The 16,990-nt window shown below is 41.5% G+C and overlaps 3 protein-coding genes across 5 annotated transcripts in view; all 3 read left to right on the forward strand.

The window, feature by feature from the left end:
• si:dkey-30c15.2 (uncharacterized protein LOC558938 homolog) overlaps positions 1–1,434 on the forward strand; it is a 14,152-nt gene extending 12,718 nt beyond the window's left edge. Inside the window, exon 12 of the mRNA XM_053622399.1 lies at positions 1–1,434. This exon is cut by the window's left edge and continues 546 nt beyond it. The gene's annotated coding sequence lies outside the window, so the exon portion shown is untranslated.
• Positions 1,435–2,197: 763 nt separating this feature from the next.
• Positions 2,198–10,920, forward strand: LOC128606353 (myosin heavy chain, striated muscle-like). Of its 3 annotated transcripts, none has more exons than XM_053622398.1 (18): positions 2,198–2,384; positions 2,895–2,974; positions 3,640–3,813; positions 4,170–4,240; positions 5,094–5,219; positions 5,733–5,903; positions 6,111–6,173; positions 6,346–6,495; positions 6,673–6,735; positions 6,907–7,077; positions 7,255–7,347; positions 7,538–7,708; positions 7,916–7,978; positions 8,134–8,304; positions 8,551–8,721; positions 8,899–8,991; positions 9,183–9,353; positions 9,577–10,920. In XM_053622398.1, the coding sequence occupies exons 3-18, from the start codon at positions 3,648–3,650 to the stop codon at positions 9,628–9,630; spliced, it is 1,968 nt and encodes a 655-aa protein (XP_053478373.1). In that variant the 5' UTR covers positions 2,198–2,384; positions 2,895–2,974; positions 3,640–3,647; the 3' UTR covers positions 9,631–10,920. The 3 variants fall into 3 exon arrangements, 2 of the variants coding, with proteins under 2 accessions (XP_053478373.1, XP_053478371.1); XM_053622396.1 differs by lacking the exon at positions 2,198–2,384 and adding an exon at positions 2,564–2,660; XR_008385663.1 differs by lacking the exons at positions 2,198–2,384; positions 2,895–2,974 and having other exon boundaries at positions 3,012–3,813; positions 9,577–9,684; positions 10,013–10,920.
• A 2,723-nt stretch (positions 10,921–13,643) lies between these two features.
• Positions 13,644–16,790, forward strand: LOC128606358 (uncharacterized). The gene is made up of 2 exons (XM_053622411.1): positions 13,644–13,801; positions 15,822–16,790. The coding sequence occupies exon 2, from the start codon at positions 15,830–15,832 to the stop codon at positions 16,364–16,366; it is 537 nt and encodes a 178-aa protein (XP_053478386.1). The 5' UTR covers positions 13,644–13,801; positions 15,822–15,829; the 3' UTR covers positions 16,367–16,790.
• Positions 16,791–16,990: the final 200 nt, after the last annotated feature.

Genomic DNA, 16,990 nt, shown 5'->3' on the forward strand with positions numbered 1-16,990 from the left:
GTCATAAAAGTATAATTATACATCATAAATGATCTGCAGATAGAATAAGAACATTTTTAAGCTGAAATTAAGTAAAAATATCTAGAAATAGGATTAATAATCTGATATTTGTTTAATAACAGTCTAACAAAGAGAAGTATTAGTTGAATTTGTCCATGTTCGAGGTGTTTTTCCTTGCGTGTATTTATCATTATTTGCACAAGTTGCACACATGGGGCGGAGTTAATCTAAAACGGAGGCGTGTCTCAGGTCCGCACGATTCTGACCTTGGACTGATGTTGATTTTTCTTCAGTCCCTCCAGGACCGCGTGATTTCACGTGATTTCACGATCGCAGAAATTAACGCAAACATCAAAGCAGGAGATTTTAATAATCTGGACCTGGAGCTGAGAAACAGCTGCGTAACCCGACTCTGAATACGAGGAACTTTCCCCATGTAAATACTGATGTAACTCCTGAACTGAAGTCGACTCAGCTCTGAGGTGGATCCTGTGCCCGAACAAAGTTTTTAAAGATAATAACAGACTGAGTTTGGTTGTGTACGTGTTCAAATTTAAATATAAAGCACCTTTTTAAAATTTGTTTTGTTTTTAATCCTCTGCTGCGTAAGTTATATTAATGTTTACGATGTGTTTAGAATAAACAACCTGATATTAAACTTTAACATGCACGTTTGATCAAATAAATGAATAAAAAAAATACATTTACTGTATTATTAAACAGGTCGGAGCTCACTGTGTATTGTAATAAGATTAGAACAAATTAATATTTAACATTTATGGAGTATATTTTGTAACATTATCTTTTTTTTGTACCTTTCACATATCAGGATATTTTTAACATTATATTTATAACATGAATGATCCATGCCATGACTGATATCATTTGTTATTTGTTCTTTTGGGTTTTTTCCTGTTATATAACAACGCCCCAGTAAAACCTTTCTGCTTGAACGATAACGGTTTTATTCTGTGTCTCAGAACCACAAGTAAATGATTCAGTGAAGTCATGTGCATATATATTACGGTTACTTGAGAACTTTGTTTGCTCTGTGTGTCTGATCTATTTTATAGTCTGATCATAGCCAGGTCATGTGCTGTGCAATACAGAAAGTGTTTATTAGGGAACAAACAGCTCTGACTGGGATGTAGGAAAGTCATGGAGAATTTCCTCTTCGGGGTCATGTGTGTGTAGAAAATGTAGAAATGTACGGACTAGTTTTCCCATCAGAGAACATTAAAGACTGGATGAAATATCCTGGATATATTGAAAAGTGTTAAACTCCTGGATTATTCTTCAGTCACTACAGTCAGCGTGATCAGAGTTTGACTTAATTGTGATGTTAGATTTAGAGAATTTACTAAAATATGTCTCTTAATTTGTGTAGCAGGTGAACGTTAAATTAAAGCATGTATTAAAGCAAGGTTACGGAAACACACACCTGGTTTTATTTCTATTATTATTTCCTTATATTTTTTTTCCAAATAATGTTGAAGTCTAAACCTTGTCTGTATTCTACTTAGTTTTCTTTTGGTATGTTTTGGTGGTTATAATTTTTGTGTGTGTGTGTGTGTGTGTGTGTGTGTGTGTGTGTGTGTGTGCGTGCGTGCGTGCGTGTATGGGGTGCGTCAGAGGTTGATAGATTCATTTAGATTTAATTTTTAATGTTTACTCTCTACTCTCTATTATGGCCAGATTAACTTTCAAGTCATTCACTTGGGAAATTACCCGAGTTGCAGCGCTTTCTCTTTCTTTTCTCTTTCTTATCTTTTATTTCATTTAGCACTGAGGGAAATTTATATAAACGTTTATGGAGTACTAAAGTGCAAATTGGTGAATATTCAACAACTATGTATATGTATAATTATGTATAACTCTAACCCTAACCATCCATCCATCTTCAACCGCTTACTCCTTTTCAGGGTCGCGGGGGAACCTGGAGCCAATCCCAGGAAGCTCTAACCCTAACCCGAGATATTTACATAAATACTGAGGTAGCTACACAATACCATTAAGCCATAATATAAAAAAACAAACAAACAAACAAAATCCCTCATGGGGAACAGATGCCCAAATGTCTCCACATACCCAAACACACAAACACATTCCTATCATTATGGAAACATTAAGAGTTTAATAGTTTTGAGTTACTACATGTCAAAGACCAACAATGAGGAGTTAAAAGTTGTAAAGGTTTCACCGCTAGAGGGCGACACACACACACACACCTTGTACTCTGAATGTATTAGTTTAAATTCACTGATTTGGTGGCAGGGTAGAAAGATTTATTAAAAGCATGAACATGTGAATAATTATGAGTGACATTACTACATGTATCTGACAGGACCCGGGCTGAATGGAGGTGCATGGTGGAACATTAGGAGGTAGTTCATCACACTGCAATGCGTTAGCGTCGTTAATAAATAACTGGCTGTCGCTAACATTACATGGAGCATAGCGTTAGCTGGTTTCACGCCACGATGCAGCTGCCTCAACCCAATATAATACAGGACCGTCTTTCAGGCGCTTCTCCAAATTCCAGGTGTTTCCTCGCTGTGTTTGAAATGAACGATAGCATCGGTTACACACCGGAAACCGCCTACCTTTCCTCTCAACCAGTCAGGGCGGAGCTAAACTTCTGTAGTTTCTCCCGTGTGCTTGTAAGCGTTCTTCTTCTTCACCACTTGTGGACCGACTAAAACACTTACGTGTATCTGCTGCCCCCTTCAGTTCCGGATGAATTGCAACATCGGCACCTTCGGCGTTTTACACTATAAAACACTATTACATGTCTTCTAAAAAGTCTCATGTTCAGACAGCGTAGCTCTCCTGCACTCCAAACACGAGGTTTAAGTGTTATTGATTTATCTTCCCATTCTTGTGGTTTATTTTAGACAGGACAGGCAGTGAGGGTGATGGCAGTCAGGCAGGACGGCAGCTCTCAGCAGAGTCCACATTTAAAACCAGTTTATTGGTAAATGTGTTTATACTGTCTCTATAGACTGTTGTACTGTTTAATGTCACGTAAACACGACAACAGACTAAACCAGCTACACTTCATTCACCACTGAAATTCAGTTTGTTTTTTATCTTAAATGATTTAAAGGGAATGTAAAAGTCTGTGTGGGATAAATATGATAATAAAATTATGAGTCATTTCATTTTAGCTTCATGCAGCTTGTAGTCACTTTGTGTAAGAAAGTGTAACCCAAAAGATTAGAAATGTATTTGTGTGCACATTATAGTCGTTATTTATATACAGTAACATATATTTCCATTCAAGCTAAACAGTTGATTTATGCCCAAAGTGTACAGACTCCTAAACTGAGCCGATGAAAATGCTGAACACAGCCTTAAACTGCTCAGGGATTCGCTTTATTCATCCTCATAACAATCATTCATTTAGGACATTATACTGTATATAATAATATTGCTGAAAGAAATTTGGAACGCTTGGGACTTCCGGATTCTTGGAACAGTGTTGCTAAGCAACATGCCATGGTGCTTTACCACGACGTGTCTTGCTTCTGTGACGTCACAGAACATCTCGGTTTATGAGAGAGAAAAAGAACTTTGAGCTTTCAGATATTCACTGAACTTTGTGCGATTAAGGTGATTATTGTGGTTGTTCTGATCAAGAGAGAAAAATGAATAAGTTTTTGAGTGCACTTGGCGCTGGTGTCGTGGACGTTCCTGTGCGCCCCCTGCTGTACACGGCCGGAGCTGCAGCCACCGCAGCCAGCATTTATTATCATGTGAAACGAGGCGATGGAAAGAAAACATCATCATCAGACCCCGAGGTCACAACTGAAGGTACAACTATTCCTCAGTCGAGCTGCTGTAACCATGCAGTACTCAGTTTACTTCTGTCCTTTAAAATAAATGAATTTAGTAGATTTGTTCAGTCCTTCATCATCTAAGAGGCTTTAGTCCTATTTTGGCTTCATGAATGTGTAATAAAATCTGTCAGTGTGTTCTTAGCCTTAGCCCACATTAGACATGTACATACTGACCATCAGTAAAGGGTTTTTATTCCAGAGGCCAGTGAGAAAGTGGGAATACTTGTGTTGTAGAGCTTCACCAGGATCAGAAGTGGAAAATACTGCCGTTCTGGACTTCAAAACATAAATAATAGATGATGTCTGATGGCTTTTTATTATTTTATTTAGACCCAGTGTGTGACCAGGCCACGGAACCGGCTCTGCTCCAACCCACAGTGGTTCCTCAGGACCAGCTCACGGTAAGTTTCTTCTGCTCCTGACTTTGGTTGTGGGGAAAATCCAAAAATCCAGTTTTCCATTATATGAACTAGGGCTGCAACTAACAAATATTTTCATAATCGATTAGTTGGCCGATTATTTTTCCAATTAATCGGATGGGAGGGCAAACTTTCAGTACCATTTTTTTCGTATATTTAAAATAAAATCCACAAACTTGTTACAAATATAAACTTCAGACTAAAACATTACACAACTGTTTGTCCAATTATATAAGACTGAAAAGAACCCAATACACACACACACACACACACACACACACCAGAATATATATTATTAATTTAGGACTGTAGTTTAATTAAGCGCTTTTTGTACATCCATAAAAATAATGCATAAAAATCTCCCCCGCGCCGCACGCAGACCAACTAATCCATAATGACATTCCTTACAACGATTTTCATTATCGATTATTATTGATTTTATTTAGTAGTTGTTGCAGCTCTAATATGAACATATTAAATATGTGGATTACAGGGTTGGCAGGTATGAAATGAAGTTTTTACTCCAGCACTAGGCTAAGGACAGCAATAGCAGACCTGATGTTCATTGATCGCACTATACTGTAGGCTGTATGACCCTTTAGATCAGTGGTTCTCAACCAGGGGGGCGTGGAGAGATGGGAAGGGGGACACAATTTTTTTCAAGAAAAAAACACACAGGGCATCATTTGGGTACTCTGTGTATTTTATTGCTTTTTAAATAGAATGTGCATAAATAGTTTAGCCTGCCTTTTATCTAGCCGTCAGTGCAGACCAGTGTTCCCAACTTAGTGCTACAGACTCCTAAAGCCTACAATATTTGCACTGTGAATTTCAGGACGCTGTGACTGAGGCTGAGGAGAAGATTCAGAAGCTTGTGGTGTCCAATACTCAGCTGCAGGAGAGAGTGAGGGAGCTGGAGGAACTGCTCTGTGAGGCACGCAGAGATGACATGAAAAGCAAGGTACGTGAGATACGCCTCTATTAAAAAGTACTTTTCAGAATAATATGAGCACCGTCTGATGGGAATGAGCGAGAAGAGGACATATCTGTGCACTGGAGTTTGATGCAGTGCGTTTGAGCAGTGATGCTGGCGAGAGTAGATTAGATTAGATTAGATTAGATGGGAGGCTAAAATCTGATCTCTATCACGAGCTCAGCAATGAACCTGTTAGGGATAATAGTTATGTAACGTATTATATGATGAGGTTTATTATTTATTATCATGTTTATTATTATTGTTATCATCATGGTATAATAAGAATGATGTTGGGCCAACTTGCAGATGTGATCATTGAGTACTCGATTTTTAACCTCTGTTGCCCCATGGCTGTGTTTTAGGTGTGTGTGTGTGTGAGAGAGAGAGTGAGAGAGAGTGTATAGTCACATTTTGGGAAAATTCTTTTTTGCCTCCAAACTACAAAAGTGTGTGTAGAAGTAAATAAATCCAATAAGTTTAAATTGTTGTATTTTTCAGGCCTCCCTGACTGAAGCGGTGGAGAAACAACAGAAGGCTGAGGAGACCCTCACTCAGCTGCAGGTGGAGAAGGCTGACCTGACCACCCAGGTGGAGACACAGCGAGGAAAAATGCAGGACGTGGAGAAGATGCTGTCTGAGACTCACAGGATGTTTGACGATCTAATGAATGTAAGTGAGAAAAGTCTTACATGAAGCAGCTCCTTTAGAAGTACGAGGATTTTTCATGTTTCTGCTGCATGGAGTTTCATTTAAATAAAATTAAAATAGTATTTTCAAGTTGTTAGATGTTTTATTAATTAACAGAAATGGTCCATTGCAGATGTGAACATTAAGCACTCGAGTTTGAACATCTGTTGCCCCATGTGTGTGTGTTAGGAGTATCAGATGAAGAACGATGAGATGAAAAAGCGTCTGATAGACACAGAGGAGATACTGAAGGTAAACTTTCCTTCTCATGAAAATACGACTGCTATTGTGAACTGTGTGTGTGTGTGTGTGTGTGTGTGTGTGTGTGTGTGTGTGTGCTTGCTTACTCACATTTTTGAAAAGTATCTGAAAGTGTATGTAGAAGTAAATAAAGCCAATAAGCTTTAACTGTTGTATTTTTTAGTCCTCCATGACTGAGGCTGAGGAGACCCTCACTCGGCTGCAGGTGGAGAAGGCTGACCTGACCACCCAGGTGGAGACACTGCAAGAGACAGTGCAGTACTTGGGGAACCTCCTCAATGAGACTCACAGGTGCTCTGATGATCTAATGAATGTAAGTGAGAAAAGTCTTACATGAAGCAGCTCCTTTAGTAATAATATGAGGAATTTTTCATGTTTCTGCTGCACTGAAGTTGTTAGATGTTTTATTAATTAACAGAAATGGCCCATTGCAGATGTGAACATTAAGCACTCGAGTTTGAACATCTGTTGCCCCATGTGTGTGTGTTAGGAGTATCAGATGAAGAACGATGAGACGGAGAAGCGTCTGATAGATGCAGAGGAGATACTGAAGGTAAACTTTCCTTCTCATGAAACTATGACTGCTATTGTGAACTGTGTGTGTGTGTGTGTGTGGGTGTGTGTGTGTGTGTGTGCTTGTTTACTCACATTTTGAAAAAAACCTGTCTGAAAGTGTGTGTAGAAGTAAATAAATCCAACAAACCTTATTTGTTGTATTTTTCAGGCCTCCCTGACTGAAGTGGAGAAGAAACACCAGAAGGCTGAGGAGACCATCACTCAGCTGCAGGTGGAGAAGGCTGACCTGAAAGATCATGTGAAGACACTGCAAGGAAGAGTGCAGGACATGGGGAACCTGCTCACTGAGACTGACAGGGAGTGTGACATGCTAATGAATGTAAGTGAGAAAAGTCTTACATGAAGCAGCTCCTTTAGTAATAATATGAGGAATTTTTCATGTTTCTGCTGCATTGAAGTTTTTAGATGTTTTATTAATGAACAGAAATGGCCCATTGCAGATGTGAACATTAAGCACTCGAGTTTGAACATCTGTTGCCCCATGTGTGTGTGTTAGGAGTGTGAGTGTGAGCGAGAGGCTTACAGCAACCTCAAGTCCGAGTACGAGGAGATGAAGGAGACTCTCATGAACAAGGAGGAGATACTGAAGGTAAACTTTTCTTCTCATGAAACTATGACTGCTATTGTGAGCTTTGTGTGTGTGTGTGTGTGTGTGTGTGTGTGTGTGTGTGTGTGTGTGTACAGGCACATTTTGGGAAAATTCTTTTTTGCCTCCAAACTACAAAAGTGTGTGTAGAAGTAAATAAAGCCAATAAGCTTTAAATGTTGTACTTTTTCAGGCCTCCCTGACTGAAGTGGAGGAGAAACACCAGAAGGCTGAGGAGTCCATCACTCAGCTGCAGGTGGAGAAGGCTGACCTGACCACCCAGGTGGAGACACTGCAAGAGACAGTGCAGGACTTGGAGACCCTGCTGTCTGAGACTCACATCTGGGCTGCTGCTCTAATGAATGTAAGTGAGAAAAGTCTTACATGAAGCAGCTCCTTTAGAAGTACGGGGATTTTTCATGTTTCTGCTGCATGGAGTTTCATTTAAATAAAATTAAAATAGTATTTTCAAGTTGTTAGATGTTTTATTAATTAACAGAAATGGCCCATTGCAGATATGAACATTAAGCACTCGAGTTTGAACATCTGTTGCCCCATGTGTGTGTGTTAGGAGTATCAGATGAAGAACGATGAGATGAAAAAGCGTCTGATAGACACAGAGGAGATACTGAAGGTAAACTTTCCTTCTCATGAAAATACGACTGCTATTGTGAACTGTGTGTGTGTGTGTGTGTGTGTGTGCTTGCTTACTCACATTTTTAAATAACTGTCTGAAAGTGTGTGTAGAAGTAAATAAATCCAATAAGTTTAAATTGTTGTATTTTTCAGGCCTCCCTGACTGAAGCGGTGGAGAAACACCAGAAGGCTGAGGAGTCCATCACTCAGCTGCAGGTGGAGAAGGCTGACCTGACCACCCAGGTGGAGACACTGCAAGAGACAGTGCAGGACATGGAGAACCTGCTGTCTGAGACTCACAGGATGTTTGATGATCTAATGAATGTAAGTGTGAAAAGTCTTACATTAAGCAGCGTCTGTAGAAATACACACACACACACACACACACACACACACACACACACACAATATACAATAGCAGTCATAGTTTCAGGAAAAGGTACATTTTGTCCTTTCCCCCAAAACATTTTAGACTATTCTCATGAGGTAATGAGTCCGTTTTTAAAACTGTCTGAAAGTGTGTGTAGAAGTAAATAACGTCAATAAGCTTTCATTGTTGTACTTTTTCAGGCCTCCCTGACTGAAGTGATGGAGAAACATCAGAAGGCTGAGGAGACCCTCACTCAGCTGCAGGTGGAGAAGGCTGACCTGACCACCCAGGTGGAGACACTGCAAGAGACAGTGCAGTACTTGGGGAACCTCCTCACTGAGACTCACGGGTGCTCTGATGATCTAATGAATGTAAGTGAGAAAAGTCTTACATGAAGCAGCTCCTTTAGTAATAATATGAGGAATTTTTCATGTTTCTGCTGCACTGAAGTTGTTAGATGTTTTATTAATTAACAGAAATGGCCCATTGCAGATGTGAACATTAAGCACTCGAGTTTGAACATCTGTTGCCCCATGTGTGTGTGTTAGGAGTGTGAGTGTGAGCGAGAGGCTTACAGCAACCTCAAGTCCGAGTACGAGGAGATGAAGGAGACTCTCATGAACAAGGAGGAGATACTGAAGGTAAACTTTTCTTCTCATGACACTATGACTGCTATTGTGAGCTTTGTGTGTGTGTGTGTGTGTGTGTGTGTGTGTGTGTGTGTGTGTGTGTGTACAGGCACATTTTGGGAAAAAAATTTTTTGCCTCCAAACTACAAAAGTGTGTGTAGAAGTAAATAAATCCAATAAGTTTAAATTGTTGTATTTTTCAGGCCTCCCTGACTGAAGCGGTGGAGAAACACCAGAAGGCTGAGGAGACCCTCACTCAGCTGCAGGTGGAGAAGGCTGACCTGACCACCCAGGTGGAGAGACTGCGAGAGACAGTGCAGGACTTGGGGAACCTGTTCACTGAGGCTCAGATGGAGTGTGATGAGCTAAGAGATGTAAGCAAGATAAAAAATCTTACATTAAGGAGCTCCTTTAACAATAATATGAGGACTTTTCATGTTTATGCTGCAGGATGAGGTTCATTCAACCAAAATAAAAGTTGTATTTTCAAGTTTTAACTGAATAGAAGTGACCCATTGCAGATGTACACATTAGTCACTCAGCTTTGACCATTTTTTCAGTCACGTGTGTGTTTTCATACATTAAATCTGTCTCTAGATTTTTTCACAGAAACATGGCGTAACTTTTAGATCCCAGGAGGCAAGTGTTTGAGACAGAAGACAGTGAGAACAGAAATGGATCCTCAGCAGAATCAACATGACGGGGGTATGAGGGGTGAAAATAAGAACGTAACATAACTTACAGTTTCTTACGATCGCTATGACAATTTTTAAAATAATTTTAACAATTTTCATAAACTCTTAACGCACCGACACACCCACAACACACAGCTGGCAAAACGGTTCATTACATGCTCGAGATCACACACTGTAAACTAAACTCCAACGCTAATTCTCAAAATACAGTAATACACTAACACAGTACACTATGTCTACCAAAACACTGCAAACACGTCTGAAAATCAAATCATCTTCTTATCTGCCCGGCTTTCTGCGTTTCCCACATGTTCTCATCCACGTCACACCTGATCCAGGAGGGACATTTGGTGTCCCTGTGTTTAGCTAGAGTCCGAGAAATGCTGCAACGTTCCCAAAGACGAGGTTGTCCTCTACAACTCTGTCCTTCTGTTTCATTTCATTGTCAGCAGTCACCACGTGGACAATAGCAAGTTCCTGTTCTTCATTTAGTAGGTAGACGTTGAATCCTTAGAGAGACAGAATGCAGGTTTAGAACATGATGTTACCTGTTCTGACGTACAGCGTGAAAGCATTGGTCAATTTGGCAGTAAAAATCCATTGTTTTGGTCTCGATTGAGCTCGTGTGTAAAAGAAGTTCAAGCATTTTAAATTTGTGTTAACTATATGCATTTTGTGTCAAAGCAACAAGAAATGTGTTAATTGTACAGCCTACACAGACGGGTGTTGGGGCGGCTGTGGATCAGGTGGTAGAGCGGGGTGTCCACTAATCGTAGGGTTGGTGGTTCGATTCCCGGCCCACATGACTCCACGTGCCGAAGTGTCCTTGGGCAAGACGCTGAACCCCAAGTGCCTTGCATAGCAGCTCTGCTACCATTGTGTGTGTGTGTGTGAATGGGTGAATGAGACACAGTATAAAGTGCTTTATAAGTGCAGACCATTTACCATTTAACTGTGTTAAGAGTTTAGGAAAATTGTTAAAAGCATTGAACAAATGGTCATAATGGTGAAGAACTGGAATCAGATCAGTACGGTTCATACTGTTGAATTTATCACTTTTTTTTTTCCGTTTGATTTTAACTTCGCATTTTTCACCCTTTGTACGTCATAAGCTACAAGAAAAAATACAACCAAGAAATCAACACAAAGACTTTGACAATCCCACAGAAAGAAATATGTGTATTTAAGAAAAAAGTTTGTTTTTAGATGTGAATAATAAATGAATAAATAAATGTTTTTGTCTGGACCAGTTCATATCATCTCTCTCCACAGAGACGAATTATTTTCTTTCTTCACTAATCGCTCTTCCATGAGTACTTTTTAGTCACTCCTTGCTGCATTTAGCAATGACTTGTCCTTCAAAAGGACGGAAGGTCGGCACAGGACAGGCCGAAGTCGAGTGAGATCAGGAGCTCGTTCCTCATGAGCTCCATAGAGCACTGGTTATGGACATCACTCCAGTAATTTGTCATCTTGGAGAAGATTCTCTCCACAAAACCCTGCTGAGACCAGTACACTCAGGATGTAGGAGATGATTGACAGCATATTTGGGAAATACAGCCCTCCGTTCATCCACTTGGCAGCCACATATGCACGCTTTAATTGAAGAGACCTATACGAACTGAAGAGCTTACGTAATCAGTAGAAAAATGTACCATTAACTGTTTGATGACACGGACAGATTATTACTGCTGGACAAAACACGCCTACCATTACGTAACCCACATGTGCGCTCTATTTAGACAAACGTGCTAGTTTTGCTCAGCCAATGGACCAGTTTCACACTTCCAGGTAAACAAAAGCAGCACAAACAAAATAAAGTAACGATGAGACAGTTTACTCTATCCAAAGCCAAGATTCGTAAATAAACTCGCAGAAAAGAGAACGACAGAATGACTAAAACGCCATTCCCGAGGCAAGACTGCAGAGTTCATTTCTGCGACGCAAAATCCTTTGGTGTTGTACGTTTACACCCGAGGCTAGCTAAATTCGATTTTGTTATACTGTACACCCCTGTAGGGCGCACGGTGGCTTACTGGTAAGACGGCACACGCACGTACACACGCACACACACACACACACACACACACACACACTGCTTCACTATTGCAGTTCTCCAGTTTTATTATATAAATCTATAATTTAATCACATAAAACACTTTAACACATCAACCTTAAAGATTATGCTTCAGTGAGTGAATTACATACAACGTATATATTATATAACGTTATGAAATTGTTTTTTTATATATATATATAAACATTTCATTTAATTATGAAACTTAAAAAAAATAAACACGCTTCCTAATGTACTGAACTGAACAGATCAGTGTGGAGTAATAACACTGCACCATGTCATTCATGATCTCCTTTAATGTTCTGTGAAGGTTTAGTAAGAAGTAATGGTGCTGTGTAAAGGGAAGGGTGTATCTCTCATCAGGACCGGAGGAAGAGGAGAGGAGAAAAGGGGAGGAGAGAGGGGGAGAGGAGGAGAGAGGAGAAGAGGAGAGGACAAGAGAGAAGAGCAGAGGGGAGGAGAGGAGAGGAGTGGAGAGGGGAGGAGAGGAGAACAGAGAAAAGGGGGGGAGGAGAGGAGAGAAGAGGAGAGAAGAGGAGAGGGGAGGAGAGAAGAAGAGAGAAGATGGGGGAGGAGAGGAGAGAAGAGAGAAGAGGGGAGGAGAAGAGAGAAGATGGGGGAGAGGAGGAGAGAGGAGAAGAGGAGAGGACAAGAGAGAAGAGCGGAGGGGAGGAGAGGAGAGGAGAGGGGAGGAGAGGAGAAGAGAGAAAAGGGGGGGAGGAGAGGAGAGAAGAGGAGAGAAGAGGAGAGGGGAGGTGAGAAGAAAAGAGAAGAGGGGGGCGAGGAGGGAAGAGGGAAGAGGAGAGAAGAGGAGAGGGGAGGAGAGAAGAAGAGAGAAGAGGAGAGGGGAGGAGAGGAGAGAAGAGAGAAGAGGGGAGGAGAGGAGAGAAGAGAGAAGATAGGAGGAGAAGAGAGAAGAGAAAAGAGGGGAGGAGAAGAGAGAAGAGAAAAGAGGGGAGGAGAAGAGAGAAGAGGAGAGGGGAGGAAAGAAGAAGAGAGGGGAGGAGAGGGGAGGAGAGGAGAGAAGAGAGAAGAGGGGAGGAGAGGAGAGAAGAGAAGAGGGGAGGAGAAGAGAGAAGAGAAAAGAGGGGAGGAGAAGAGAGAAGAGGAGAGGGGAGAAGAGAGAAGAGGGGAGGAGAGGAGAGAAGAGGAGAGGGGAGGAAAGTAGAAGAGAGAAGAGAAGATGAGAGGCGAAGACAGAAGACGGGAGGAGAGGAGAGAGAAGAGGAGAGGGGAGGAGGAGAGAGCAGATGGGAGGAGAGGAGAGGAGAGAAGAGAGAAGAGGGGAGGGGAGGAGAGAAGAAGAGAGAAGAGGGGAGGGGAGGAGAGGAGAGGAGAGAGAAGAGGAGAGGGGAGGAGAGAAGAAGAGAGAAGAGGGGAGGGGAGGAGAGGAGAGAAGAGAGAAGAGGGGAGGAGAGGAGAGAAGAGAGAAGATAGGAGGAGAAGAGAGAAGAGAAAAGAGGGGAGGAGAAGAGAGAAGAGAAAAGAGGGGAGGCGAAGAGAGAAGAGGAGAGGGGAGGAAAGAAGAAGAGAGGGGAGGAGAGGGGAGGAGAGGAGAGAAGAGAGAAGAGGGGAGGAGAAGAGAGAAGAGAAAAGAGGGGAGGAGAAGAGAGAAGAGGAGAGGGGAGGAGAGGAGAAGAGAGAAGAGGGGAGGAGAGGAGAGAAGAGGAGAGGGGAGGAAAGTAGAAGAGAGAAGAGAAGATGAGAGGCGAAGACAGAAGACGGGAGGAGAGGAGAGAGAAGAGGAGAGGGGAGGAGGAGAGAGCAGATGGGAGGAGAGGAGAGGAGAGAGAAGAGAGGAGGAGAGAGGAGAGGAGAGGAGAGAGAAGAGGAGAGGGGAGGAGAGGAGAGAGAAGAGGAGAGGGGAGGAGAGGAGAGAGAAGAGGAGAGAGCAGATGGGAGGAGAGGAGAGGAGAGAGAAGAGAGGAGGAGAGAGGGGAGGAGAGGAGAGGAGAGGAGAGGAGAGTACCGGAGAGCTCCGCCTCCTCGCGCTCAGTCTCTCCATTACACACACCGAGAGTTACCGGAAATTTCTGCTCAGGGTGAAAAGGTGAGTAAATGTGGGGTAAAACGGGGTAATTGTGAATGCTGGTTCATTGGGGCTGCTGTTAAAGGTGTGTGTGAGAGAGAGAGAGAGAGAGAGCTGGGAGAGTGTGTTAGAGTATTAAACTGTAAATGAATAGTAAAGAGAGTTACCGTAAGAGTATTGTGTGGGTTGGGTCATGTGCTGGATCTCCGCTTCTCTTTGTCCTCATCCTGTTTCACTAAAGACGTAAATACGCAGTTTAACTTCTAACCAAAATCCATCACACTTTTCTCTGAGAACATCATCACTCTGTTCTTATGCATGAACATACTGTAGACTTTAATACCGCCACTTCTTTTAGATGTCCGTGCTCACTGACCAAAAGAACTCAGCATTATAGACAGAACCAGTAAAATGTTCCTGTCTTGTCCCTCTGGGGAACCCGTAAAGATTCTGTGTATGAGAGTGTGGTGTAAATAAAGACTCTTTAACCTTATGAATTAATTATTATTTGTGAGTGTTCAGAAAAGATTCCAAGAATAACCCATTAAGTAGGCTAAGAACCTTAATTAAAAAAAAAACCTTAAAGAACCATTTTATCTAAGCATGTACCTTCTGACAAGTTCTAAATATTAAGAAGGTTCTGTGTAAAACCCTACAACAGAGTGCTTTACTATCAGAAAGAGTTCCAAATCAGACCCTTTTTGGGAAACTAAGAACCCTTAATTACCCAATAATCCATTCAATAGCCCTTGTTTCTAGGAGTGTATGTATTAATAGGAAAGCACTCTGTTGTTGTAGGGTTTTAACAGAACCTTTAACGGTTCCTTCAGAGAATTTTTTAAGTGTACATTTTTAGAAAAAACAAAACAAAGGTTCTTTAAATGTCTTCCGTGGTTCTTTAAGTGTTAATGAAGGGTTTTTAACTTCCTAAAAATAATTCTACTCAACTCATTCTGAACCCATTCTCAACTCATTTCTACATGAAACTTTTAACGTTTGCTCAGAGGAACAACCAAAAGTGAATTTTTATATTTTATAAAACATTTCACACTAACCCCACTTGCACTAATAGAGGATTTTTTGGATGTTCCTGGACATTTTGTAGTCTCTTTACGTTTATTCATTTTGGCAGATGTTTTTATCAAAGTGACATATAATTGAGACACAATCCAATCCATACAGCTGTGGATGAGAGATCAAACACTGGAGCTCTGACAGTCCTGGGATTTGAACTTGCAACCTTCTGATTACGGGCTCAGATCCTTCACGACTCACAGTGGAGCTCTAACACATTGCTCAACAAGCAGAAGCAGAGGAGAGGCTCAAACTTTAATTAAATGAAATGAATTTGCATTACATTTTAATTATGTAATCAAAACAACTTGGACAACACAACCTGCGGGTTTTGGAAACGGGGGCATTTAAATGTAACACTTTTCCAAAACTGTACAATTTTAAAATTAAACATGGCAAATCTCTGTTCCTGGATAATCATTCACCCACTCTCTACTTCCTGTAACTCCAAGACAGGGAATGGATGTGTGTTTATTCTGATCCGGTTGCCAAGGTCACTTCCTGTTGGCTGCGTTGTTCAGAAAACTTTTAAACCACAAACTTATTTCTTCTTCCTGGGTCAAAGTCCTGTTTGGACTCTGAGTCACAAAGGACACTGGTGGTACAGTGGTTAAAGTGGACGGAAGGTTGTGGGGTCCAATCCCAGAAATCTGATGTTTTGCTGCTCAGTAAGAAGATTAATCCTTAAAGCATAGCTGTGCTTGGATTGTATATTCTGGATAAAAGCTTCTGCCAATGGAAAATGGAACATTGTGGGATTTCTTTAGTATGCTTGCTCCAGTTTTTGTTATAACCATGAATGCGCTTATTGAACAAATCTGACGTTTCAGCAGTTTTATATTGTTTATAGTCCAAGTGCTGAGTCTGTGTATTGGCACACATGGCCTGTGGTGTATAAAGCAATCGCTTCTCCAAACCGGTCAGATGTGTAATAACCAAAATTCACTTGAGGTGTGATGTTTTCCAGTGAAAGGAATGGGAGCGAAGCAAAGTCGGAGGAAGAGTGATGGAGCTGGGGCTCCTTCTGAGCAGAAACGTGATGATCCTGAGGCTGAGGTTGAAACCACACCTGCAGAAGAGGCTCCTCAAGTGGATATCACATCCAGAGATATTACTGCACAAGCTGCTGTTAGTGAAGAACCTGAAGATGTTCTAAACAAAAGCATGGAGACCGTGGAAGCCAAGATGGCGTCTGTCAATGTGGAGGATTCGACAGAGATGGTGGCTGCGGTTCCAGACCCTCAAGCCAAGCATGACTCACTGACGGGTTTGTCCCAAGAGGCTTCAACCAAAATTGAGCTTTCCATACCCGAATCTCCAGCAGACCCCGCCCCCGTCCCATGTGAGCCTTTAATCACAGAGGACCTGAGTATCCCAGAAGCTCCGGAGCACGGTGCAGAAGCCACAGTTGGAGATGTCGAAGCTTTAGCAATGGAGAATAAAGAGAATTCTGGTCAGGAGGCATCTGAGACTGAGGAGCTGTTCGTGTGTGTGAATCAGGATGATGCATAGTCACCAGATGAACCTCTGAACTGAGAAAGTCTTGAACCCACAACCTTGTACTTTGACCCATTGGTTGCCCTGGGAGATGTGGAGCAGGGGGCGAATGTGACTGTCAGCACGGTCAATGAACTTTATAAACCATGTCATTGTGTACTGATGGAAAACAACTGGTACAAGGACAATGAGTACAAACAGTGAAGAGAGAGTAATTAATAAATCATGAGGTTATTGATTTAAGTGTTGATAATACAAATATATTCTGTGCAAAGCAGTTATAGTGTTACAGGCCTGAATGAGCACTGGATGTAAAACACAAACTCAAGAGAAAACAAACCGCAATCCTCAAACGTGTAATCCGCTTTATATATTATTTCGACCAGCAACTACTGTTTCAGGAAAAGTTGCTAAATTGAATTAAACCCAGTGGAGTAAATCATCTCCGAGTGTATTTTTATAAACTACATTCAACGATCCCATGACTGAGCTGTTTCAGGAAACGTGTGGAACAAAGCCAAGGATATGTGGGAAAGATGTGGAGTCTCAGTGCACAGAAAAAAAAACACTTATTCAGACAGAATGTAATGAGATTTCCATGTACTGCATCAAGAGTTCCATTTCCTCTTTCTAACACAT

The sequence above is a fragment of the Ictalurus furcatus genome, chromosome 4 (assembly GCF_023375685.1).
Source record: "Ictalurus furcatus strain D&B chromosome 4, Billie_1.0, whole genome shotgun sequence".
Lineage (NCBI taxonomy): Eukaryota > Metazoa > Chordata > Actinopteri > Siluriformes > Ictaluridae > Ictalurus > Ictalurus furcatus.